Below are 27,696 nucleotides of genomic sequence, written 5' to 3'. Positions count from 1 at the left end.
GCTTGAACATGCTGTCCAAACTGCTGTTATATACTGTTATATAGTAAGAGGAGTTGAACAGATTGTATGTAGTTTTGTTGGAAAAGATACAATATAACTTGTACTTTATTTAATTATCTGCTCTTTGTGAGCTTAGAGGTCCAGTGGGCGGTCCTATCAGTGATTGGCAGCCTACCCTATCTGTACATTTGTTTACAGTTAGCTGTCAATCACTGATAGCTCCGCCCATTGGACTGTTCAGCTCAGAATGAGCAGAGATATAAATGAATACAATACAAGTTATACTGAATCTTTCCCCAAACTATATATGAATCTGCTCAGTTCCTCCTGCTCTATAACATCATGCCTGCAATAAAATACATTGTAGAACATACGGGTATGCCTCATAAATGCAGTAAGGAGATGGAATGTTTCCTAAAACTTTTATTACTGTTTACCCTTACTTTTTAAAGAGCATGTTGGTAAGTTACTGAGCTTCTTATGAAATTTTCTCTGTTCGTGCATGTGTGAAGCAGGGCAATTAGACTGTGATCCTCATCGGCAAGAGACTGATGTCAGTGATTACCATCTGTCTACAGTACTGTGCAATATGTTGGTGACAGGAAATAAACATGCAGAAAAATGATACTGCCTATCACTTTTAAACTGCAGTTTTTGTGAGCCAAAAAGAGGCGAATGGCATCTTAAAGAGGTGGAAACGGGCAAACAGTATATTTGAAGAGCTCAAAAAGGGGAATCTGGAAAGAGAATGCTATGAAGAAGTGTGCAACTATGAGGAAGCTCGCGAAGTGTTTGAGAATGAAGAAAAAACTGTAAGGGCTAAATGTTTTAAAACTTCTATAAACAGAGGTGTGGACAGGCTTTGTCATTCTGTTAAAAAGATCTTTCTGATAAGTTTCCTATGGCCCTATATCTGAGGGCAGTATAAAGAAGAGAAGAAGGCATTGAGCTTCACCATATGTAGTTTCTATATGATTCAGTATTTTCTTATAGCTTAGTGTCTACAAGCTGAGTATGTGGTATTACAGCTCAGCCCTATTCATTGCAATGGAGCTGAGCTGTAAAACAGGTGTGGTGCTATTTTTGGTAGAAAGCAGCCATTTTTTATAATCCTGGACAATCCCTTTAAATGCTGTCAGGACACAGTGATTGGTGGTTATTTGTGTATCACTGTGTGTGTGAGCAGGACTATATAAAAAAATACAGTATATATACCAGAGCTCAGTGTCTCTTGTGCTCTTTTTGGCTGCCCTCAGATCAGAGTCCAATCCAGAGGCGTAACTTGAAGCTCCTGGGCCCCAATGCGAAATCTGTAGCAGGGCCCCCAACTATAATGCTTTATTCATAGTACTGGGCTCCCTATATGGAGAAGAGAGGCCTTATGGGCCCCCTAAGTCTCCTGGGCCCGGGTGCAACTGCATCCGCTATTGTTATGCCCCTGGTCCAATCCATTGGTTGGTACACGCTAACAAAACAGATTAGGTATCAAGTAAAAACTCACAGAAGAGATGACTTTGTTTCTTACAGTAACCAAACAGCTCCCTTTCATCTTCTAAAGACTGATTATTTCTATGTGCAGACTTTTCAACGCACCCACATTTTTTGAGATGCATCCAGAGTGCCTTCACTCATTCATCCAAGACTTGATACGAACACTAAAAAAACACGATGGATAGGGAATGCTACAGTTTAAAAAAGCCCTAAAATAAAATGTAAATGAGAGTTTTTCTTTAAATCTAATTTACTGTCAAATTTTAATTTGCTGTATGAAAATTTTCCATTCCCAGATGGCCATTATGGTATAACCTAGTTGCAACCAATAAAGCAATGCAAAGAGAATTCATTTCCCATGCCTTTTACCCTACTATCAGTTGATATAATTGTATGTTTGATGGACAGTTATTAGTCTGTGACGTAAAAGAAAACTGAAGAGTGACATCTTGTGTCATAAACAGATTCCCTAGTTTTGCCCATAGTGTTCTTTTGAGTTACTTACAATTGAACCGTGACAGCCTCAATATCCTCATGGCAAAGACATCCACAGTGGCTGCTGAAACAGTAACAGCCATGGTGTTCCCCATTATTACCAGCATCAATGCCCACTATAGTAGTGATAGCGAAAGCGCCCACCATGGCTGTGACGTGATCCTCATAGCAGTGACAACTATAGTATCCCTCATAAGTGTTACAGTGATGGTGCTGCTTCTTGGTGCCACCAGTCACAATGCTTCCTACTAAAGGGGTTGTCCAGCATTGGAAAGACATGGCTGCTTTCTTCCAAACACATCCTTGTTCATAGTTTGTGTGTGGTATTGCAGTTCTGTTCCCATTCATTTCAATGGAGCTAAGCTACAATCTCACACACAACCTATGGACAGTTGTGGTGGTGTTTTGGGGAGAGCGTAGAAATGTTTTTCTATTTGTTGGAAAGTTCTTCAATATCACCAACTGCAATGTACCACCTTAGTGCCACTAGCCACAGTGACCCCCAATAATACTTACCTTTCCCTGCCTTCACGCTGGACAGGAAGTGCAGGCATAATCTGACTGATGAAGTGGCATTAAGTAGCTTTGAAAGCTTGCAAATATAGTTTTTCTGGTTAGCTAGTAAAGGTATCACCTTTGTAATACTTTTGTCTTTTTTATAGAAGAGTATTTAATATTACTTAGTAAAGCTAAAACATTTATTGACATTTTTTAACTTTTCGCATTGTCTCTTTATCAGAGAGAATTTTGGAGCAAGCATGTTGGTGAGTATGCAATATAGTTTTGCACATAGGCTTGTGATGAGATGCATTTGTCATAGTAGAAGGTAAAGCAATAATGATATTATATTGTATATTATTATATTCAATTTGTTAGGCTGGTTTCACATCTGCATTGGAACCTCTGGTTAAAAAAAATTAAATTGTTCGTCATGGAATAGATGTCATAAGATGTATCTTGCGAAAAATTCTAATAAAATACTTTTTGAACATAAAAAAATTAAGTGCGGTAAAATGAAAAAAAAAAGGGTTTTATTTTCACTACATTAGTGATGCTGTAATAATTACATGCTCGCTTGATGATATGATTAGGCCAATACTAAATGTATTAATTAAAAAAATGTTTTACTACTTTAAAAAATTAAATAAAAAAGAAAGTTGATCTATAACTTTTTATTATTCCATCAATGGCAATCCATCCCCACTCCTAGATCATGTTGCAGGAGGAGCCTATGGTGCAATGGGGGTCCCTCGCTCTGCTAAGAGCTTAGATGCATTGACTCAGCTTCTGAGCCTGCTCCATACCCATCTTGGTGATCAAGGGCATATATTATATATACACACATACATTCTTGTTCATTACAGATTTAATATAGTAGGTTAAGTTAATTTAAAAATCCTTGCAGCTGAGTTTAACATACAGTACTGTGTAGATGTTTTGGGTGGAGGTGGGAATATAAGAATACCTACAAATGTTAGTGTTAATAGTTTATTTTTGTCAATCAACAACATTAAAAGTAAACAAAAAATAAATCTAAATCAATATTTGGTATGACCACTCTTTGCCTTCAAAACAGCATCAATTCTTCAAAGTATGTTTGCACAAAGTCCGTGATTTTGTAGCAGGTGTATGATCAACCAGTTTTACTACACAGGTTATAATGATCATTATTTTAATATGTAGTTTGAAACACAGTCATTAACTAAAATAGAAACAGCTGTGTAGGAAGCTTGCAACTGGGTAAGGAACAGCCAAACTCTGCTTTAAAGGTGAGGTTCTGGAAGACAGCTTCATGTTACAGGTCATACACCATGGTAAGACTCAACACAGCAACAAGACACAAGGTATTATACTGCATCAACAAGGTCTCTCCCAAACAAAGATTTCAAAGCAGACTGGGGTTTCAAGATGTGCTTTTCAAACATCTTTTGAAGAAGCACACAGAAATAGGCAATGTTGAAGACCATAGATTCAGTAGACAGCCAAGGAAACTTAGTGCAGAAGATGTAAGTAAAGACACATCATGCTTTATTCCTTTTAAAGTCAGAAGATGTCCAGCGGTGCCATCAACTCAGAACTGGCAGAAACCAGTGGGACCCAGCTATACCCATCTGCAGTTCGGAGAAGTCTGGCCAGAAGTGGTCTTCATGGAATAATTGTTGCCAAAGTATCATACCTTTGACATAAAAACGAGGCCAAGTGACTCAATTATGCATGAAAACATAGAAACTGGGGTGCAGCTAAATGGCAGCAGCTGTTTTGGACTAATGAGTCAAAATCTGAAATATGTGGCTGTAACAAAAGGCAGTTTGTTTGCTGAAGGGTCGGAAAGCTGTACAATAGTGAGTGTCTGCTGGTAACAGTGAAGCATGGTGGAGAGCAATACAATTATGAGTGTCTGCAGGTAACAGTGAAGCATGGTGGAAAGTGGTATAAAAATGTGTGTCTGCAGGCAGCAGTGAAGCATGATGGAGAGCGGTACAATAATGAGTGTCTGCAGGCAGCAGTGTAGCATGGTGGAGAGTGGTACAATAATGAGTGCCGTCAGGCAGCAGTGTAGCATGGTGAAGAGTGGTACATTTATGAGTGTCTTCAGGCAGCAGTGAAGTATGGTGGAGAGTGGTAGATTAATGAGTGTCTGCAGGCAGCAATGAAGCATGGCGGAGAGCGGTACAATAATGAGTGTCTGCAGGCAACAGTGAAGCATGGTGGAGAGCGGTACAATAATGAGTGTCTGCAGGCAGCAGTGAAGCATGGTGGAAGTTCCCTGCAAGTTTTGGCTGCATTTCAGCAAGTGAAGTTGGGGATTTGGTCAGGATTAATAGTGTCTTCAATGCTGAGAAATACAGGCAGATGCATATCTATCATGCAATGCCATCAGGGAGGCATCTGACAAGCTTTGAATTTATTCTGCAGCAGGACAACAACCCCAAACATCCAGCCAATATGTCATTAAGAACTATCTTCAGCATAGAAAAGAACATGGAGTCCTGAAAGTGATGATATGACCCCACAGAGTCCTGATCCTAATGTCATCAAGTCTGTCTGGGATGCCATGAAGAGACAGAAGGATTTGAGAAAGCCTACGTCAATAAAAGATCTGTGGTTAGTTCTCCAAGATGTTTGGAACAACCTCCCTGCTGAGTTCATTCAAAAACTGGGTGCAAGTGTACCTAGAAGAATTGATGCAGCTTTGAAGGCAAACGGTGATCACACAATGTATAAATACATGAGGGGACAATACAAGGATCTTTCCCATAATCTGTTTATACCCAGGACTATGATGGTGACATGAGAGCATCCTCTACGGTTAGAGGAAAGAAGGTTTTATCACCAACATAAAAAGGGGTTCTTTACTGTAAGAGTAGTGAGACTGTGGAACTCTCTGCCTGAGCGATAAAGGTGTTTAAGAGGGGAGAAGATGCCTTTCTAGAGTGCTATGATATTACAGGATATAGACATTAGGTGACCGACGGGGTTGTTGATCCGGGTCTTGGAGTAAGGTAGGAAGTATCAAAACGTTGATCCATGGATTATTCTGACTGCCATTGTGGAGTCGGGAAGAAATTTTTTCCTCCAAATGAGCTAAATTGGCATCTGCCTCGTTGGCCTTCCTCTGGATCAGCAAGGAGGGTAGAAGCAGGCTGAACTAGATGGATATTGTCTTCATTCAGCCTAACATACTATATTACTAAATCAGACCCTAGACCAGACTTCTGCAGTAAAGCATAGCCTAAACTAAACATCTAAATAAACTCAGATCAGACCCATAAATTAATTCAGACCCTAGACACCGAAATTAATACATACACCAGACCAGACCCCTAAAGTCAGTCCATAACTCTGCAATTAATTATTTGCTTGTATTGTAGATGGTGACCAGTGTTCCAGTAATCCTTGTCAATATGGTGGGTCATGCAAAGATGGAGTTGGTGAATTCACATGTCTCTGCAGTTCTGGATTTGAGGGTAAAACTTGTGAAATAGGTAAGACTATAGAATTACTATATCTAACTACTGTGTATAGATACATGTTACCATGATATGTACAGAATAGCTAGAGGAGGCATGGCAATCTTAGTTTAAAGCATGCAAATTTCCTTGTCCAAGGGACATAATATCAGATTGAACCACTTCTAAGGGCTACAATAAAACTTAAATGGATATTACCATCTGAGATATGCATGGCAAATTGTACGTGTATGCCACAATTGTCTGAAAGAATCTAATTCCACTTCCAGAACTCCCATATATCAAGAGAATGGGGTCTCCTTCTAACCCGATCAGACCTGCGGAGAGGTTGCCACCATGCATGCAGCTTTCTCCATTGTAGTTTATGTTGAAACAGGCGATTGTTAGTAATCCTGTAAACTACAATCAAGATAGCTGCACTCATGCATGGACACCTCTTCACCTCATTTACTCCTATTTGGAGGTCATTTATACTAGCTGTACATACATTATTATATACAGGAAATACCCAGGTTATATCATGCCTGACTCTTTCACCACTTTGTCCAGCACTGAGAACACATGGCTGGGGGAAAAGTCAGATGTGCAGACAATAGGCTAGAGTTGCTGAGGGGCATTTTCTCATGGGTGCTGCGCTACAGTGGCAAGTGGGGGCCAGGTCGCAACTGCGACCCCTGCAACCCTATAGCCACGCCAATGCTGTTATATAAGGGTGATAACAAATTGGACACACACTTACATCTACATTTTTTTCCAGTTATACAAAAGATGTGCAGTCTAAACAATGGTGGCTGTGATCAGTACTGCAAGATAGAAGACAGAGATGTTGTCTGCTCTTGTACCGCTGGCTATAAACTTGGGGATGACGGGAAATCCTGTGTTGCAACTGGTAAGCAATGTCAGTCTAGATCACGGTCTAATTTGAATTGTAAGTGTATTTTGTTAATTCTAAGTTTTACAGAAATAGACTGGCCCATTTAACTAATAACTGAGGACTTTGTTATGTAATATTTTATTCTAATACAGGGTGTCTAGAAATTGTGCACCTTATTAAAAAAAGAAATAAAAAATCATAAAAAAATTAACCAGTACTGATAAAACTGAACCACATCCTTAACTTATAGGGAAAGCTTTTTTTAATTCCACTTGAAAGTCAGTATACTTCCATATTGGCAGCTTTGGTGGCATGAACAACATACTGCATCACATTTTCTGCGAGTGTGGCCATTTTCTCACAATCAATTCTGCAAATTTCAATGTTGCCAATCTGATTAAAACAAATTTGGAGTCACTATTTTAGTTAAGCAATTGGTTTGTTTTATCTGTACTGATTCATTTTTCCCCCCAGCATATGGTGCACTGAATACATGAAAATGCGCACATCTCTTAATGCATTTAGCGCATCCCTCGAAGCTCTGTGCGCCTTCATAGAAATATACACCTGGTCCCGACCAGTTTCTGTTGTAAATTATACATAAATCTATTGGTGCGAGGTGGCCACGCCCCTCCTGGCAAGCTCACACATTTTTCTAAAAAGGGGCGGAGTTGGCCCAGGTGGCTGAAAAGTCATAAAATTTTTGTGCAAGTGGCTCTTCTACAAAATTTTGCAAATTTACTTTACCAGAAAACAGGCATACAGCCTTCCTAAAAGGGTTGTCTGGTTCCTGGTCAACCCCTTTTGATAAAACCCCCTGGGATAAAACAATAAACAAAGAGATACTTACCTGCTGCAATTCAGGGGTTTGTTGTGACAGATGATGCCACAAGAAATCATGTGATCGCCGCTGCCAATGACAGGCTGCAGTGTCACGTTCTTGATCTCCTGGCATCATGGCGCTCAGGATGTGAGCTCTGATGCCAGGTGAATGGCTGCAGTGATCACCTGATTTCCGGTGACATCATCTGTCACAGAAATCTCTGTGCCGCAGCAGGCTGCAGCGCTAGATTCTAACGGCCGCGGAGAGGTAAGTATATCTGAGTTTGTTATTTTATCCAAGGGGGTCCTATTGAAAAGCCATTGTCAAGTAACCAGTCAATCCCTTTAAATGTCTACTCAAGTATTTTCAGTGGTCTTCTGAAAAGGTGATCATTCCATTCCTCTGCTGATCATTGTTTTATACCAAGATAATCGTGTTTTTGGGACATTTTATTATTATTCCTTTTTTCTGAGCTAAGAATCCAATATAGTTAACATAGTTGCAAGATTTCCTCCTGGAAATATATGAATAAGAGTGCAACTGGGAGTCCATTTCTCATTGCTTATGGGGTGTGTCCCTTTACAGTCTGTTATTGCTCTTTTTACATGGGGTGATAATTGCCAAAATTCTCACTAGGCACAGCAAATTCAGGCAATAATTGTTCCATGTACAAGCAGCTGCCAACAGGGCACTGAGCAAGAAAAGACATGTCGGAATCACTTGGTTTATAGCAGACCTAAAAAGCAAGTGGCTGTGTAAACGGTTTACTGTGATTGGAGGCCAGCGAGCCGGCATGATCCCCAGCTGGTCTGCCTCTATTCACTTGAATGACTATCACTCCTGTGTAAAGCAGAGTTCTGTGGGACGACAGTCATGTAAAGTTACCTAAAGAAAGAAAAAGTAATCTTATACATATGATACCTTTTAATCGCTAACAAATAAAATGATGATAGCAGTGCAGGCTTTCAAGGCGGCCTGGGCCTTTTCATCAGAAGAGGAATAGAGTCCTAGTGGCAGCTGTCGCTTGTCCAATATACAGTACTTTCTACCAAACTGCACATTGGCTCTTCCCACAACAATGACGTCACTGCAGGTCCTTCAGCCTTCTGCTTATCCAGCACTTGCTAAACAGAGTCCTTCCCTGACTATATCTTACGGCTAGCTGCAGCCACACGAACACAGACCAATTTGCACAAAAGTCCAGTTCCTTCTTGTTTCAACATATTTTATTGATTTTTGTTGCATGTATAACATTACTTAACAAGTAGCATTAGGGCGTGAAATTCACGTCTCAAACTGATTGTTGCAACTATTAAAAAAAACATTATGAAAAACAGTGTTATTTTGTGTAAATTCTCTTCTGTTACTTGACAGACACGGGAAGGTGGGGGGGGTAAGATATTAGGGGGAAAGCGAGGTCAGGGGGGGGGGGGGGGAATCCAGGTTGAAACCCTTTGGTTTTTATTCACAGTTGCCATCCCGTAGCCACCTAGTGAATACGGGAGAGTTACGTGTGTCTATCCAGGCTACCCAGGTGCGGTAGAAATTCTCTCGTCCGGTTACGTCGTCCTGTGATCTCAGTCTCTCTAATCTTTCTATTTCATCCATTGCCCCTACCCACGCGCCTCTGGGGATTTCCGTGTCCTGTTTCCAGAATCTGGGTATTACCTGCCTCGTAGCCATGATAAAGAATTTCAGCAGGCCATATTTTGAGCGAGTGGGTTCCTGAGGGAGGAATGGATAGAAGTGCCACCTCTGGTGTCAGGGTCAGTGATTCCCTGCACACCTTCCCGTATAATTTTTCCATGTCTCGCCAGATGGGCCTGATCATGGGGCACTCCCACCATATATGTAGCATCGAGCCCACTTCCCCAAGGCATCGCCAGCAGGTATTTGAGGCTGATGGGAAGAGGGAGCGAAGCCTCTCTGGTGTCATGTACCATCTTGATAGTATTTTAAAGTTCAGTTCCTGCAGCCTACTGGCCACCGACATCTTATGGGTGTGTTGGAATGCTTTGCTCCAGAGCTCTCCAGGGAAGGATCTGCCCAGGACCTCCTCCCACGCAGTGATCCACCTGGGGGTATGACCATCAAGTCTCTCCTCCAGTAGCTGACTGTACAGTATTGACACGGTATGCCTCGGCGCCTCTTCCCCACTGCATAATTTCTCAAACGGGGTAAGGTTTAGGTTCCACCCCTGTTCAGGTCTCACCCTCCCCAGGTAACTACGAATCTGTAGGTATTGCATCCATGAGCCCGGGGGAATTCCCCCTGTTCCCTGCATGTTCGCCAGGTCGCGCACGCCCTGAGTGTCTATCACCTCCCCTATTTTAGCTTCCGTTCCGAGGGGTAGGAATCCCAGGCTGCGAATGCCTAGTGTTGCAGGGATCTGAGGGTTTCCGGTTAGAGGGGTGAGGGGACCCGGGACTGTTGTCCTGCAGCCCCCTTTCCATGCCCCCAGGAGGGTGGTCATCAGACTTGAAGCCTCCGCTTTCTCCCAATTGACCCCTTTCGGGATCCAAAATGCTCCTTTTGGTGAAAAGGTGTTATTCTCGTTTTCGATTTGTACCCATAATTTATCTGATTCGTGGTGGTGTAGGTCTAGTATTAGGGTTCCTATAGTGGCTTTATGGTAGAGGTTAAAGTTGGGTAGGCCCGCCCCTCCCTTAGATTTTGGCTTGGACAGGCTTTTATAACTGAGTCTTTTAGAACCTCCCCTCCATATGAACCGAAGTATCAAACGTCTCAGTCTGTCGAAGAAGATTCTCGAGGGGTTACATGGTGCTGATTGCAAGGTATATAGTATCCTAGGAAGGATATCCATTTTAACTGCGCTCATTCTGCCAAACCATGACAGCGAGCCTCTAGTCCAACCTTCCATGTCCTTTTTCAGGGTCAGTAGTAACGGCTTGTAATTCAGTTCGAACAGCTGAATTGGGTCAGCTGGGATATGAATTCCCAGATATTTGAGTGAGTCGTTTCTCCATTTATATGGGAAGGCTGCGGCCATGTTACTGGCCTCCTGTTGTGGGATGGTGATATTTAAGACTACAGATTTCTGGGCATTTACTTTATAGTTGCTAAGCTTGCCGAAAGTGGCGAACTCTTGTATGATATTGGGGAAGCTTACATGTGGTTCGGTGGCATACAACAGGAGGTCGTCTGTGTACAGTGATAGCTTTCGTTCCTCCCTACCAGTCTGTATTCCACGTATTGAGGGATTTTTCCTAACTGCATTAGCTAATGCTTCCATGACTAAAATGTATAATGTGGGGGATAGGGGACACCCCTGTCGTGTGCCATTCCTAACCTCAAACGGGGTTGACAACTTGCCATTGACCCTGACCTGTGCCGAGGGGCGATGATAGAGGGCCATTATCCGGGCTAGAGCTCTTGGTCCGAGTCCCACCTTGCGGAGGGTTGCTTCTAGGAATTTCCAACTGATTCTGTCGAACGCTTTTTCAGCGTCTACAGATAACAGGCATAATGGGATTCTTTTCTTTCTTGCCCGGTCGATCAAGGCCAGGGTCTTTATGGAGTTATCTCTCGCTTCTCTCCCCAAAACGAAGCCCACCTGGTCTCCATGGATAATTCGGGGGATTGTAGGATTTAACCTATTTGCTATCATTTTTGAAAATATTTTTAAGTCACAGTTGATGAGAGAAATTGGTCGGTAACTGCCACACGACAGGGGGTCCTTTCCGGGTTTGGGTATCAGGACGATGTGGGCCTGAAGGGCTTGAGGTGGGAAGGGGCAGCCCCCTGATACCTCGTTGAAGGCTTTAAGTAGCATATCTGAGATCAGGTCTCCACAAGTCTTATAAAATCTCGGGGAGAACCCGGCTTTTCCCTGGTTTAGTTTCTGAAAGCACCTGTTTAAGTTCCTCTGGCTCAAAGTCCTTTTCTAGACCCTCGGATTCCTCTGGCAGGAGGGGCCCTGGGCCATGAGAATCCAGATATTCTGATAGCCTTTGTGCATTTTGAGTCCCTGCTCCCTCCTCAGTCTCACGTATGTTATATAGTTTGGAGTAAAATGATCTGAATTCCCCTAGTATTTCTTGTGGAGCGTGGACCCTCCCCCCTATCGCTGAGTTAATGGAGTGTATGTGTGGATGTACCATTCTTTGATGTAGAACTTTGGGAAGCCAGCTACCGCACTTGTCCCCGTATTCGTAATAACCGGCTTTCAGTTTGTCTCTATTACATAATGCTCTTTGATCTAATATGTCTAGGATTTTGTGCCGGAGATCCGATATCTCTGCTTGTAGAGTGGCCAACGACGCTGTTTTGTTAGAGATTTCCTTTATGTTAAGATCCCGTATTAATTGGGTGAGGCGTGCGGTGTGGTCTCTTTTGATCCTTGCGCTATGTGAGATGAAGACACCTCTCAACACGCATTTTAGAGTTTCCCATTTTATTGGGGCGCTTGTGGGGTCTGATTCATGATCCTTCTTAAAATTTTCTATAGTTTTTCTGATGTCCTGTGCACATGCGGTGTCTTTGAGCAGGCTGTCGTTGAGCCGCCAAGTACGTGTCCCCCCCCGTGTCCCCCGAGCCCAATGATGCAAATATCGGGGAGTGGTCAGACCAAAGGAATATGTCTAAGGAACACTTGGGGGCTCCGTCGAGCAGACCGTGTGAAACAAAGATGTAGTCAATTCTACTGTACGAGTTATGTGCCATCGAGTGAAAGCTGTAGTCACGCTTACCCGGGTGGAGGATGCGCCAGAGGTCGATCAGGTCCATACTCACTAATATCCTCTGTACCTTACGAAAGGCTGCTTTGGATAATGTTGAGCGTCCCATGGAGGAGTCCAGTCGGGGTTCCATACACATGTTGAAATCACCGCCTAGCACGATCGGTGATCCTTCTGCGAATTCTGCAAGCCCCCGAAGAGCTCTGGAAGCAAACCCCACCTGTCCCTGGTTAGGAAAATACAAATTGGCAATTGTAAAAATTTTGTTGGCGATGAGTATTTTCAGGAATATGTACCTCCCTTCTTCATCAGACTTTTGTGCCAGTACCTCTGGGGCTATTGATTTGTGAAATGCTATCGAGGCCCCAAAGGTTTTGTTTTCGGGATGGGTAGAGTGAAACCACTTGGGGTAATATTTGTTCCTGTTGCAGTCCGGCGTGCCGGTGCGTGGGAAATGTGTCTCTTGGAGCATCGCTATCATCACCCCTTTCCTGTGGAGCCTGTACAGCACTTGGTTACGCTTGTTGGGACAATTGAGGCCCTTTACATTAAAAGAGCATATCGTCAGGTTGGCCATTGGAATCTGTTGGAGGTATCCGTAGTTTGTGGTGGGCATCTTGGCACCTTATCGTTCCTGCGGGTATAACCTGGAACGGGGGAGGGTGTGGGGAACACGAGAGGGTAGAGAGGGGGGGGGGGAAAGGGGGGAAACATAAGTCCACATATGAGCAATGACAAGAAAACAACAGTTAATTTTGCGTTCAATTGTGGAAAGCATTCTACATTTATAGACGGCTAACGTCTATGCAGCAGTGTGATGCTGCGGTCCCTAATGGGGGGGTGGCTGGGTAGATCGAGTCCGAGAGCCACGCCTCCCCACTCCACGTCTATTATTGAAAGTTGTGGTGGGCATCCAGACCCGTTTAAGGTTAGACTAAGAGGGACAAATAGGTGGGACACACTAGAGAGGGTGAATAAGTGATTATTTGAATATTAGTATGAAGGAAAGGAGAAGGGGCTTCTTGTTTTAGAGGGAGGCAGAGAGGACCCTCTGACTGTGATGTTTAGAAGGCATACTGTTAGTTAGAAATACTGTTAGTTAGAAATAGAACAGGTTGGAAATGGTAGAAGGATTCAAAGTATAAAAGAGTGGCCCGGTTGCCCGAGGTCCTGGGTCAAGATTCCCGGGAGACTGCGTGTCCATCTTGAGGTTCGGTTGGTCAGTCCTCCTTTGTCGGGTTAGATGGTTCCTTTAGCAGTCCCCTTATGTTGTCATAGGCTGGATATTCTGTGTCGGTTTTCGGGAACCTTGCTGGGGGCAATGTCTCTACTTTGTGAGTTCTTTAGGTCCTTCCCTCCGGGGGTGATATTCGAGGTTCGGTAAAATCTCTTGCCTGTGTCCGGTTGTATCAGACTCATTTGGGGTGTTCTCTTGGTGGACGAGTTCTGTCTTCTTTATGTGGCTGTTTGCGCCCGTGGTTGACCACCTGCCATTGGCCCCTAGGGGGGGGGGAGGGCGTCGGGGCGCTTGTTTTTTGCCACTCCGGTAGCAACACCATCGGGATTTTCAATGCTGAGAGGAACTTGGGTAGATCTCCCAGTGATCTGAATATGGCTGTCTCGCTCCCTGTGCCCGCTATCAATTGGAAGGGATATCCCCATCTATACGGGATTTCTTTTTCTTTTAGTATTGTCAATAGAGGCTTCAGTGTTCGCCGTTGTTGAAGTGTTCTTTTGGAGAGGTCCGGCAGTATCAGGAGGTTTCTTTCTCGGAACTTTATCGGGCCCTTGGATCTGATCTGGCGTAGGATCTCTTCTTTTTCCTTATAGAAGTGGATCCTGCACACCATGTCTCTCGGTCTTTCAGGGTCTATTGATCTCGGGCCTAGCGCTCTATGTATCCTATCTATTTCGATTGGGTCGTTCGGGGTTCTGTTCAGGAGTTCACCGAAGCATTTTTGTGCCCATGCCTCCAAGTGTTTGTTCTCTACTTCCTCTCCTAATCCCCTTATCCTCAAGTTGTTGCGCCTGTGGCGATTCTCTATGTCACCTAATTGAGTTGTGAGCTCCGCAATTTGACTCGCGTGTTTGCATAGGATGTCGTGATGTTCGTCTATGCGCTGGAATACTTGTTCTTGAGTCTCCTCCGTTTCCATCAGTCGTTGTCCCATCTGGTGGATTTCTTTTTGTAAGGCTTCTAGGGCAGATTTTTGTGATGAGGCGAATTGAGCGAACAGGTTGTCCAGGTCACCCTTGGTTGGGATAGCTCTAAGGTGCTCCTTCCAATTCCAGTCATCTGAGTCCGACTCGGTTGATCTTGTCTGGTTACTGGTTCTACTCTGGGATTGGTGCGCGTTTCTGTTCGTGGGGCGCTTTTCTGTTCGCTGTGTGTCCTGTTGTGATGAGTTGCTGGGCATGGCCATATGCTGCCCTACGCTTGGAGTGTTGTCTCCTAGCTGGGGTGTGGGTGTGCGCGGCAGCTCTCCATTTCTCCCCCCTTTTCTCTTAGGTATTGCCCCTTCATGTGCTCTTTGTGGGGGGGGCCCACCAATCGGGGTCTCCAGTATCTTTAGGGTGTTCTGCCCCTCTATTTCCCTGGGGTCTAGGTGAAGGTCCGGGGGAGGCTGCCCACTCCTCCTCGCTTTCTTGTGGGGGGTCTTGGGGTTTATGTGCCTGTTTTGAGGCCTCCGCATGTCCCCTTTTGGGCACCTCAGGGCCCCTGGTGGGTGTGGGTGGCGGCTTATTCGTGTTGGGGGTTATAGGGCTCCCGTGCTTCTCCCCTCCTGTACCTGTGTCCTTTGCAGGTGTCCCCCGTGCTTCGGCGCCTCTCCCCGCTGCTCCCCCTGCTGCGGTGTCCTGATCTCCCTCCACTTCCGGTTTTGCGGCCGGAGAAGATGGCGGCCGGACCCACACTTCCGGTGGGGCTTCCCGGCGCAGTTGCTTCGGTGCCTCTGTCTCCGCGGCTGTCAGTGGCGGTGAGTACCTCATGCTCTGTGGGGAGACGGAGCCAGCTGTCAGTCCTCCGCAGGTGCTGTCTGAGGGCTCGGAGTGTCGGCGCGGTCGCGCGCTTTCTCCCGGCGCCCTCCTGTCTGGCCGAGCTGAAGGTGGTGGCGGGCTGGTGTGCGGTGATCCGTCGGGAGACTTGCTGGGTGAGTAGTCGCTCTGGTCCGGGTCCCCTCCGTCCTCCGGTCAGCGTCTTCTCCCTTCTCTTGGCTGGACTGCCGGGGGCCGTTTCCCGCTCTTCTCCTCCTGCAGCTTGCGGCGGTCACCGGCGGCTGTGATGAAGCGGTCCAGCGAGCCTAAATCCTCCTCTTCTCTTCTTAGAACGCTGGTCCCCCTCTTCTTCTTGCCCATTTCTGCCTTCTGGGCTGCTGATTTTCGGGTCTGGATGCTTTTTTTTAGTGTTTTAGGCGTGGGGAAGACGGAGCTCCAGCAAAATGCGACTCAGCTCCAAGTCCAGTTCCTTTTTACCTTGGTATGGAAAAACATCTCTTGAGACCAGCAGTTTCCAGCAAACTTAGCTGCACCCAGCCTCACTTTGTCTGCAGCTTTGCAGACTTTATGGACCCGCTAATGGTCTAGCCTCTGCACCTGAGAAGCTTGTCTCCCCAAAATAAGACCTGGAGTGGAGGGAGTGGAATGGACAGCCCCACTACTGCGCCTGCCATCCATTCCAAAAAAAACAGGCCCCAAACACATTTTACCAAAAACATCTCCAGCAACTACCTTTGCTAGAGATCACATTGCATTCCCTGGTTATTCCTCTGTCTCACATAGTGAAACCCGAACTCCCTTCACACCTAATGGGCGTAATATCTGAATCCAGGCGAAATATAGTGACCGTCTATAATCAACCCCTTCAGTCTCTCTCTCTCTCTCTCTCTCTCTCTCTCTCTCTCTCTCTCTCTCTCTATATATATATATTGTTCAGATATACTTTGTTACACCAGACTGATGAAGAGGCTCAAGTGTATTTCAGTTTTTAGGTAAAAAGTATTATATCTGCTGAATTAGTTTCTTTCTCCTACTGGGAGCAAAATCATTTTGTTCTACTGGCTGACACAGTACCAAAACCTTTTCATTTTACCTACACAGTCTGACACTGTTAGCACTGACTGGACAACATTGGAGAGTGCCAGGACACATCCTATTTAACAAAGTGAATAATAATACAGCATTATACCTGCCCAGAGGTGTAACTTGAAGCTTCTGGACCCCAATGTAAAACCTGTAACAGGGCCCCCAACTATAATGCCTTAATCATAGTACTGGGCTTCCTATATGGAGGAGAAGAGAGGCCTTATGTGCCCCCTAAGGCTCCTGGGCCCCGGTGCAACCGCTGTGTAGTCTGATCCCGCAGTAACCTGGCACTCCTTTTGCCTCTTCTTTCACTGATAGGAAGAAGAAGGGATAGAAGCAGCAGAGTAATACATGAGTGCAGGATCAGTCACTTTTAGTCTGAAACCCTGAAGACATATAAGTCTTCATAAGAGTTTCAGATGGAAGTTGGTATATATTTTTAACCAAGGCTATTTACAAAGTTCTTTCATTTTTACTTTCTTGGGAGCAGCAAAAATGGATGCAAAATTATGCATAGTCTTTCAGTTCCAGGAAGTGCTGCATTGGTGTAGATTGAAAGGAATCGTGCAAAAATGGTGGCCATGCAGGGGAAACTCTCTTAAAATGGTATTCGAGTAGGTAGTTTTACACGGTTCTTCTTTATTAAAGGTTTAAAGAACAGCCAACACTGTCACGCATTTTGGGGGCGCAGACCCTTTCTCCGAAATCACTGTGATAGGTACGGGATATAGCCGAGGTTTATCCTATTCTCGCTATCATTCTGCAGAACAAATTGTTTCAATCGCTTTCAATCTAATAGTCACATTCCGTTACAAACGGTTCGGCATTAGTGGACTGGCAGCACCTTCATTTATATTATTTATTTTTACCTATAAGGAAAGCTTATTTTCCTATGCAACAGCAGTAGAAAGAGCTCAACCCTTCTCTTTTTATTAACTCCCTTTGGAATATCTGAAGTACAGAGCACCAATTGTAATTAAAGGGGTATTCCTCTCCCAGACCTTTATAGCATTTCTACGCCATAGAAGTCTGGTAGGTGCAGATTCCACCTCTGATACCTGCACCTATTTTGATTTAGGTCTCCCAGTGAATGCTGTGGCCAGTGGTGATTGGAATAACAGGAATAGCTAAGTGCCCTGCCCTAGGCTGTAACTTACATGGAAGTCAATAGGAGTTATGCAAACAGTGTAGGACAGCAAACTATGCTGTTTCCATAACTCAGGAGCTATGGAAAAAGTGTGTCTCATTGTGCTACACTGTTTGCGTCACTCCCATCGACTTCTATGGGAGTTCCAAAAACGTCTTAGCCAAGTTTGGCTGTTTCCATCATCCCAGCCTTCTTGTAATTAATGATCTTCCTATCTCAGCCCTGCTTGACCTGGATGGGTACACCTCTTTAACAGACAATTCACTCTAAATGCCTCCTACTTACAGCCCTTTAACTTTTTTAGATCAATATATATACTTAAAGTGTCCCATTGGTCATTGTAATATTGAAAACACAAAAATTCATTTGTTTGCTTCATAAAAACATACAGCATAAATGTGCATTATTTGTGAACATTTCCTCTATTTTCTCATTGTAAGGATTTGTTCTCTTCCATAACTTTATAATCTTGACTGTGTGATACAGACAAATACTCCTGCGGGAAAAGAGCTGGCTTCAGAGTCAAACGGGCAGCACCTGCGGAAGCTGAAAATCGCGCAAACCACACGAATGGTTCTCACATAAACAATATTACTGTAAGTCCTACTAACGCCTCACCACTCAATGAAAACATCCAGCGTGAAGATATCCGTCCTGACTCTCCTTTAAACGAATCAGAGGATGACTATAACCCAAATGAGCGAATTGTGGGTGGAAGAGACTGCAAATTTGGAGAATGTCCATGGCAGGTAACTAACAAATGATGTGAATTTAATTAAATGCCAATATTTCTAACTAGTGTCCTGAGAAGAGTTATATTTGACATATAATGAAATGTAACTCGTTTAGGGCAACATATTTATGAATGGGTACATTCTGAAAGCCCTCACTCTTCATTCTGGGCTAGAACTGGTGTTGGCTTCACCTCCGTGAAGCTCCCAGCCAACTGCTCAGACAGATTTTTATGAAATTTCTGTTTGACATGTCCTAAACCTCTATTTTAGGACAAACCCTTTGAATGAAAAAAAATTACAGAGAATATATTAGTCATTTGTGTAGCAGTTATACCTCTAAAATATAGTCTGGTAAATCCATGCAGGCTGTCTTGTTGAGTGAAGACGAAGAACCATTCTGTGGAGGAACGATCCTGTCCAAGCAGTTTGTCCTTACAGCAGCACACTGCATGAATCAGACAAAGTACTTCAAAGTTGTCGTAGGTAAGTACCCCAGTCAGTAAGTACTAATTAAAAAAGGGTTGAGCAGAGTTAGAAAAACATTGAAGTGAATAAGGCTCAGTTGCAATACCACACACAACCTTTGGACATGGGTGGCGCTGAATTTGGAAGAAAGCATCCAGTTTTATAATCCTGGATAACCCAATATCAAAATAAGCATAGTTTTGATTGTGTAAACTGTTTATTACTTCTTCAAGTTAGTTTTCCTCTTGTCCTCCTGTCAAAGAAAGTGCACTGTCAATTCCATACAATTAAAGTGGTTGTACTACACTAGACTTTTATTACCTATCCATAGAAATAGATGATAAACGTCTGATCAGAGGTGACCTCATCACTGAGACCTCCAGCGATCTCAAGAACAGGGGTCCTGTGTCCTGCTCTCGTCTTCACTGTAGGCTTGCTGCACCCACCTGAAATTACATCAGATTAAAAGGAGTGACGGTCGAACATGTGCGGCGCCTCTCCATTCATTTCAGCGAGGCAGATGGAAATAGCCAAGTACAAACCCTTGGCTATTTGTGACAGACCCACTAAAAAAATAATAGAACACTGCTCCATTCAATCAGCTTCTCACTGCGAGAGGGCAGTAAGCTCACAGCGAGGAGGACATGGCGACATGGGACTCCCATTCTCAGGATCCATGGGGGTTTTAGCAGTGAGACCCCCACTAATCAGACTTTTATTATCTGTTCTATGGATAGGTGATAAAAGTCTATTGTGGCACAACCCCTTTAATGATATTATAGATGGCAAAATATAAATACAATATCATTACAGACATCAAGTACTTTCTAAATAGAGTAGGGTATATAAAGTAAAGACAATGCTGAGGGTTTCTATATAAACTAAGCTATACCACAGGGGATCCTAAAGAGTAATGTATTAGTCTAGAAGAGAAAGTTATTCAGTTGCTTTCCTGCTTCAATATCTAATAAAATATCTATTATATACCCCCATTGTAAAAAAAAAAATCAAACCCCTGAAAGGAGTTGGCCAGATCCAATGAAACCTTCTATGTGTGTTGTAATGTTAATATAAGTAAGTGATTACAATATCAGAGCAAAAGTATAATTTATTGCATAAACTGAGCACTTGACGGGAGGCTCTAGTACCCTGCTGGGCCGCCATCTAGTTTGGATACAAGATGTGATTTGGGCAGGAATGGAGGCATACAGGTTCCGTATGGAATCCTGCGGCATATCGCTCCACGTTTACTGTAACTGAGCCTCTAGACTGTGTAAACTTGTAGGCTGTCATAGTTGGCGTCCCAGATGGTCCTATACATGTTCTATTGCCGATAAATCTAGTGACAAGGCGTAACTGAAAACATAGTTAATGGTGCATGGGTGTCAAAGGCAGTACATGTAATGGGCACCATGAGACCGAATATTCTGCAGCCAAGCACCTGGAAATGGTTCAGACAGACATCGGGGGCCGATCGGAATGGTGCCACCTGTCTCTAGATGGGGGACAATGAAACAGTTTGAGCTGCTCATGCTTTTTGGGCAATCCAATGATCCTCTCTACTGTTAGTTTGTTGAGGGTGTCCTGAGCCCGATCACTTTATGTGTGTGCCCTCGGACATGCACTGGTCCAAATACCTCCTAGCAGTCTGGTTGATTGTGTCATAGAGGCAAGTCTAGTGGTCAACGGGCTCTACACAAGCAGAAAAGTCAGTCCACTGCACACAAGTAGCCTCTGAGAGCCTTTTCATAGTCTAGGAATGGAACCACTTTTAGGGCCTCAGGTGGCGACACCGTTCAACTAATCACACCACGACTCTAATCATTTGCACATCCGCCTGAGATTAAACTGCATGCTGAAACGATAACTCCTTCGGGGTGTTTGATTTTTTTTCGACAAAGTGTATTTACTGTATATAAAAACTTACTGTGTGAAAGTACATAGTCACTCTGTAGTAGAGAATCCACCATAGATTACATTAGTGTTATATTAGAGCTTGTACGAGATAACATTTAGCCTGTGTTCAGGTTTTCACTCTCTCTGTTTCATTTTTGGAGCAACAAGATGGAATTAAATGGTTCAGTTTTTTCCTCCATTGATCTCAATGTTTTTTTAAAGAAAAAACAGAAAGCAAGAGGAAAGCTTTGTGTTTGCTTTCACTCAATTAGGTTTCCGTTTTCTAATCGAACAAATATCATAGTCTGCAGAGCTTTTTGTTCAATTTAAAAGCACTGAGGGTGCCTACCCACTAGCGATATGTCTTCTTGCGATGCAAAAGCGAGTGAAAACGCATGATTATGAAACCAATGATTTTCCATGGTTTCATACTCATTTGCGATTTTTCACTCAAGCCTCGCAGCATAAGAAAAATCTGCAATATAGCTCATTGTTTTCAATGGAGGCGGCTGGAGTAGCGCCAGTCCCATTGAAAGAAATGGGACAGCATCACGGACTTCTGCCACAGCTGTCACAGCTATAGCAGGGGATTCCTTAATCCCCGTGGGGACTGCGGGGATGAGGAATCCTCTGCCACAGCTGTCAGCGCTGCCTATGATTGGATGACATTGCATAATAGCTGTGCGCTGCCTGTGATTGGTCACTTCACACAGCCAATCACAGGCAATGCTTTCTGGAGGCGGGGATTTCTCAATCCCCAGCCTCCAGAAGACGACTGCCAGGGCTGGAGAGAAGAGCCAGACTGCTCTTCTAGGTTATTAAAAAAAATTTTTTTTACAGCTAGGGCTGATTTTCAGGGAAGGGCTTATATTTCAATACCTTACCTGAAAATCATTGCTGCGGGGGTTGCCTGCAACCCATTGCTTTTTAATGGGGCCACAGCAGCGCTGGCCCCATTTAAAGCAATGGGATAGCATCGTGGACTTCTGCCACAGTTGTCACAGCTGTGGCAGAAGTCCACAATGTACTCATTATGTTTTCAATGGGGCCAGCGCTGCTGCCGCCGACTCCATTTGATCGATATCGCTGATTTTTCTTAGCGCTGTGAGACTTGAGTGAAAAATCGCAAATGAGTATGAAACCATTGAAAATCACTGATTTCATAATCACGTGTTTTCACTCACTCTCGCATCGCAAGAAAACATTGGTTTTGCAAAACAATGTAGAGAATGGTGTAATGAATATGATTGCACAGCTTTGTGGAATGTTGGCGATATGCAAGCAAAAAGAAGGAATACTAATAATGCCAAACTAAAAATTATATTCCACGTTGTTATCAGTTTGAGAGACAAATATCTACTTTCAACTGGTGTATTAGACTAACCTCATTTTGTCTCATTTTACAGGCGAGATGAACACAGATAAGAAGGATGCTAGTGAATCAGTACACAAGGTGGATAAGATAATTATACACCCTAAATTTGTCAGGTTAACTTATGACTATGACATAGCTGTGATAAAGCTACAAGAAGCCATTAACTTCACTGATAACATCATTCCGGCATGCCTCCCGGATCCTGATTTTGCTGAAGATGTCCTGATGAATGAGAGGCAGGCAATGGTGAGTGGCTTTGGACGTCTTCATGAGCGAGGGGTTCACGCCACAAAACTTCAGATGCTCAATGTACCCTATATTACTAGGCAAACGTGCAAAGAATCCAGTAGATTCACGATCACAGATAATATGTTTTGTGCTGGTTATGACAAAGAAGTGAAAGATGCTTGTCAGGGGGACAGTGGTGGTCCACATGTTACCCCTTTCAAGGACACTTATTTTGTGACTGGAATTGTTAGCTGGGGCGAAGGTTGTGCACAACAAGGCAAGTATGGTGTGTACACAAAAGTATCCAAATTACATAAATGGCTTAGAGGGATGCTGAAAAAATACGCGTAATTCCAGGAAGACTCCACACACCCACTCACCTTGAAGCTTTACCAATATACTCCACCAAATACCATTTCAAGATGTTACCATTTCTCTAAAGGTTTCTTGCTGGTTCACTCTTTACAGTGTTTTGCAATACACAAATCTTAAATTTGTTTTATATGCTATTTTAATGATATCTTCACAGCTCAAAGTATATCTATTGGGAAAGTAACACTTATACTAGCTCAAAGCCTACAGCTCGAAACCCCCTTATTGTGCAATGCTTGACAATGAAAAATACACAAAAGCAAGAAGGTATAATCAATCATAGAGATTCTGGTGATGTCAGCTCTAGGGATGCGGTTTCTATGTATCACTGTTGGCTTTTTGTATTATCGTGGCAATTCAGTAAATGTACAGCATTAATAAACTTGACTTACTAAAGCTTGTGATGTCTCTTACTCTCTGGTAATAATTGTAATATATACAGTAGTATATACTGATACCACAGTAGTACAGATACTAATAGGGTGATCAATGAGTGGAACAGGTTACCACCGAAGGTGGTGAGTTCTCCTTCAATGGAAGTGTTCAAACAAAGGTTGGACAAATATCTGTCTGGGATGATGCAGTGAATCCTGCACTGAGCAGGGGGTTGGACCCAATGACCCTGGAGGTCCTTTCCAACTCTACCATTCTAGGATTCTAGGATTCTAATACCACAGGTTGTGCAACATTATCAGGCACATAACTTTACAGTACATCATTATCAGTCACATCACCTATTTTTACAATATGATGTAGCAGCTTCTTCCCAAAAATGTTTAACTGAGCTCTTGGGTCTAACCATTGCTTGCCTTCTAGGGTGGTTTCTACATCTTCCTCTAATTGCTCAAGGAGCGCATTCCTCTCATCTTCAGTTTGTTTCAACCTGGTACTAAGTTGAAGCTTCTGACTTAATTCTTATTTTAGCAGGTAATGTGTCTGGAGGCTTTATCTTGGAACAACATAGACGTGTTCTAAACCTGCTCCCTCCAGGTGCTCTACATTATCAGCAATACAGCAGTAATTTAACCCCAGCCAGTGAAGACACACTGGTCTTCATCCTACCATTACTCTGCACACAAAAAACAGAGTCCCTAGCAAAAAGCAAAGACAGAAGGAGAGTTGAACATAGAGAGGGACTATCTCCACCATTCTCTCCTGTGGCGCGTACACTCTGCAATGCGAAGCTATAGGCAGAGACTTACAGCCTTTTGCACAAGATACTACTGATTCTCTGTCCTTCCTGTGGTCACACAAATGCAGAGACTAGTCTTACTGTCCTGAGAGAAGAGCAAACAAGTCAGCAATGCTCAATTTGCTGCACGTGATCAGGTGCAGGCCTACATTAGCAGTGAGCCTAACTCAGCAATGGAGATGCTTGCTGTGAGCTTGTTTTGCTTTAAGCAGCAAGACTTAGGCTTCCTTCACACGATTTTGTTGCGTTGTTACAATGCTACAAATTGCATGTATGTGAAGCCCATGCTTTCCTATGGGTTTCTTCACACATGCGATGTTTTGTAGCCTGCAACAACCCGACACAAAAAACTAATGGGTCCAGCGATATGCACGCGACTCATGAGGTTTTGTAGCCCATGTTTCCCTATGAAGCCTTCCTCACTGTTGTATTACATCACACGAAAATGTGATTTTCGTGCGGTGTGATGCAACTTTGACAGTAGGAAAGCCTACTGTTAAAGCCAAATCTAAGCCCTAGCTGCAGAAAAAACAAAAACAATCCCAGCCATTGTAGAGCACTGGCAGTGATTGGCTAAGAGTGAGCAAATCTCAGCCAGCCCTTCGAGGAGCAAGGAATTTCTCAATCCCCAGCCAGAAAATGAAGAAGAAAAGCTTTGGCCGCGCCCCGGACAGCGCAGGAGAGGTGATGTATGCTTTTTTTTTTTCTTCAGCTATAGCTTATTTTCACCCCCGAAAATCCTCGCATGTGATGCTATAAAGTCGCACAACTTTGTAGCATCACATACAACTTTGTAGCGCTACAAAATCGCAGTATTGGCGCGAAGACGCAGCGATATCGCACGGACCAGCGATGCAATATCGCTCCGATTTTCTCGTGGCGAAGCCGTGTCACCCGTGTGAAGAAGGCCTTAGGCTTAGATATGGCTTTAAAAAGAGTCAGACAATATGGAAGGTTTAGCAATAATAGTTTATTCAAATTTAGTGATATAATTAAGTAGAGTAATGAATAATTGTCTTTCTTCTCTAAATTACTATTTGTATATACAAAGGATAATACCCATATACAAATGATAATCTCTATATACAAAGGATAAAGGTTGTAGCTTACATCACCTCACAAATTCTAAACATGCAAATGACATCATTATTTTGATATATAAAAGTTACAACTTACATCGCAGCACTGGAAGGTCGCATCATCTGAATTGTATACTAGCAGCCGGAGAAGCACACTTTCTCCAGGAAATTCTCCGGGAACTGTATAGGTAGGGCATCTCTTCACTCAACTGAATGTCTGCTATCTTTGTTTCAGTAAGTAAAACTGTTAAGCATTTTTTTGCTAAAATACTATATTTGTCGATTTCCTAGTCTTCATGAGACAGAAAAGCAAACCTATTGTGTGCAATCTTTATCTAAAACAGACACAGCAGATCCTCCTTCCAGATGCACGATAACATGACTCTTTATTGTTTATCTGAAGGCCCTTTAACACACAACTATTATTGCTCAAAATTCTCCAAACGCCCGAAAATAAGTGATAATTTTTACATGTAAACGCAGGTATCGTGCACTTTTTTTTTTTGAACTATGGCTTTAGTTCACTTAAAATCCATCGTTCAGCCGCTGAAAGACTAAGCAAATTCATTCCATTTGAATGAATTTCGCTCATCTTTCAAAAGACTGCACGATGTTCTCCCCCCGGCATGTTTACACTAGCCAGGACAATAGAATGTGATGTCAGCTGTTTGCACAGGCTGTTTAAACACAGGCTGTGCTCTGTAAACAACTCCTAGAGGTCCTTTTACATGCAAATGAAGATGATAAAGTGTTAATGGCTGTTAGTGACCATTAATGGCCATTAACACTTTATGCAAATAGATTGCTAAATCTTTCAATCTTTCAGTTATTTGAAAGATTATCTTTGCGTGTGAAAGGGCCTTTACTCTTAAGTCATACACATCTTCATTTTATTACACAACCATAAATACCTCTTTCCCATCACTCTTTAAACATAGACTTTTCACACAATTAGCATATTCCTGACAGAGCCCTAGCAGTTAATTCAGTTTCTCTGTGGAAAGTGCAGAGAACACACATGACTCTCCCTCTGGGCCCCAGACATGGTGTCAGGTCAGTTTTTAAGCAAAAAAAAAAGAAACCCACTGCAGAAGTCAAATCTCTTCAAAGCTGCTGTGTGAATATCCATATATCAGTATATTAGTACAGGCATATCAAAAGCCCCCGTTCAAATAACCATGCCAGAGAATGAAATAGGATTCACAGCTAGATGTTAACAGATCTGCCTTTACTGAAAACTCAGCTAATACATTCACTGCAGATGGTTCTCTTAACCCCTTCCAATCCAATTTGTATCCTCGTTTTCCTGGGGGGCCTTTTTCTGCCATTGTACAACAGCGCTACATGCTAGCTAAAGCCAGTACTGCATGAGGTGACACGTTGGATAGGCTCCGACAGCAGAGAGGCTGTCAATGTACAGTAAGAGAACCCCGATGGACGTCTTCCAACATCAGAGCTGTACAGCCTTAAATCATAATGTCTTTAGACGTCAGACAGTGGATTGGAAAGGGTTAATGCAAGTGCTGCTAGTAATCAAAAGCTCTGAAGCTTTTTTAAAAGAAGCTATGTTGGTGCTACGCAGTTCTATTTCAAAAGATATTGCCAAAGTAGCTGCAGACTCTACCAATGTTGACTATTTGGGTGAAAGGATAGACCATGTAGAACAGAAAATGGAGACTTTTTTCACAACACAATACACATAACTCCTTGGAAGAGAAATTTGAGTCTTTACAATCTAATGTTGCGGACATGGAAGACAGAAACTGAAGGAATCATTTAAAATTCAGAGGTATTCCAGAATTAGTATTGCCTTCAGAATATCTACAGAAACTAATCTACAAACTTCTGCCTAGTAGTTCACCCCAAAATTTAATCATTGATCGAACTCATAGACTACCAAGACCAAAGAATCTACCAGATTCTACTCTATGGATGTTATAGCCCATATTCATTTTTTAGCTAGGAAGAATTTTCTCCAGTGACATAAATTCTATGGAAGCATGCTTAATAGAGATGAGCGAACCTACTCGTTTCGAGTAATTACTCGATCGAGCACCGCGATTTTCGAGTACTTCCGTACTCGGGTGAAAAGATTCGGGGGGGGCAGGAGGAGGCGTGGCGGAGCGGGGGGTAGCAGGGGGAACAGGGGAGGGGCCCTCTCTCTCTCCCTCTCCTCCCAACTCCCCGCTGCAACCCCCCACTAACCCACGGCGCCCCCCAAATCTTTTCGCCCGAGTACGGAAGTACTCAAAAATCGCGGCGCTCGAGCGAAAAAAGGGTGTGGCCAAGTACGCTCGCTCATCTCTAATGCTTAACCATTTAAGTAATTATCAGAAAAAATAGCTGAACCCATACATTCAGCTCTCTGGAAAAAGGATTGGAGCTACACCAACTATGAAGTCTAAATCCTTCATCTCTAACCAAGCAAAAAGAAGCACAGATAACTAAGAAATGGAACACAGCAGCAAGAGACGGATGAGGTGTATAATACACTTACGTATTGTGTAGGCTTAGGACATGAACTGTTCTTCTACAATCTCCCCCCAAAGTTTGCTGTCTCACACACTGCTTGAAATTTCTTTCTGATACAGAAGTGATTTGCTGATGAGTATTAGTTCAATGTTATTTTTTTTACTTTGTTTGGGGACAGTTAAATCGTTCTAAGCTATTAAGGAGGAGGAAGATTGACCATGGCTGCTCTATGCTTTGTATTTCAATTCATAATGACTTTAAAAATATTATAATTTAACATTAAGGGGCTGAACAGTCCATATAAA

General features: G+C 43.2%; 1 protein-coding gene across 2 annotated transcripts in view; it reads left to right on the top strand.

Moving 5' to 3' along the window:
• F10 (coagulation factor X) overlaps window positions 1–23,047 on the top strand; it is a 35,375-nt gene extending 12,328 nt beyond the window's left edge. For both annotated transcript variants that reach the window (XM_066579683.1, XM_066579684.1), the window contains exons 3-9: window positions 652–812; window positions 2,726–2,750; window positions 5,859–5,972; window positions 6,715–6,846; window positions 18,065–18,327; window positions 18,678–18,795; window positions 22,080–23,047. In XM_066579683.1, the coding sequence (XP_066435780.1) occupies window positions 652–812; window positions 2,726–2,750; window positions 5,859–5,972; window positions 6,715–6,846; window positions 18,065–18,327; window positions 18,678–18,795; window positions 22,080–22,627 (1,361 nt within the window). In that variant the 3' untranslated portion in view covers window positions 22,628–23,047. The remainder of the gene's footprint in view (window positions 1–651; window positions 813–2,725; window positions 2,751–5,858; window positions 5,973–6,714; window positions 6,847–18,064; window positions 18,328–18,677; window positions 18,796–22,079) is intronic.
• The last annotated feature ends 4,649 nt before the right edge of the window (window positions 23,048–27,696 follow it).

The sequence above is a fragment of the Eleutherodactylus coqui genome, chromosome 1, assembly GCF_035609145.1.
Source record: "Eleutherodactylus coqui strain aEleCoq1 chromosome 1, aEleCoq1.hap1, whole genome shotgun sequence".
Classification (NCBI taxonomy): domain Eukaryota; kingdom Metazoa; phylum Chordata; class Amphibia; order Anura; family Eleutherodactylidae; genus Eleutherodactylus; species Eleutherodactylus coqui.
This window is presented reverse-complemented; position numbering and strand designations above follow the sequence as displayed.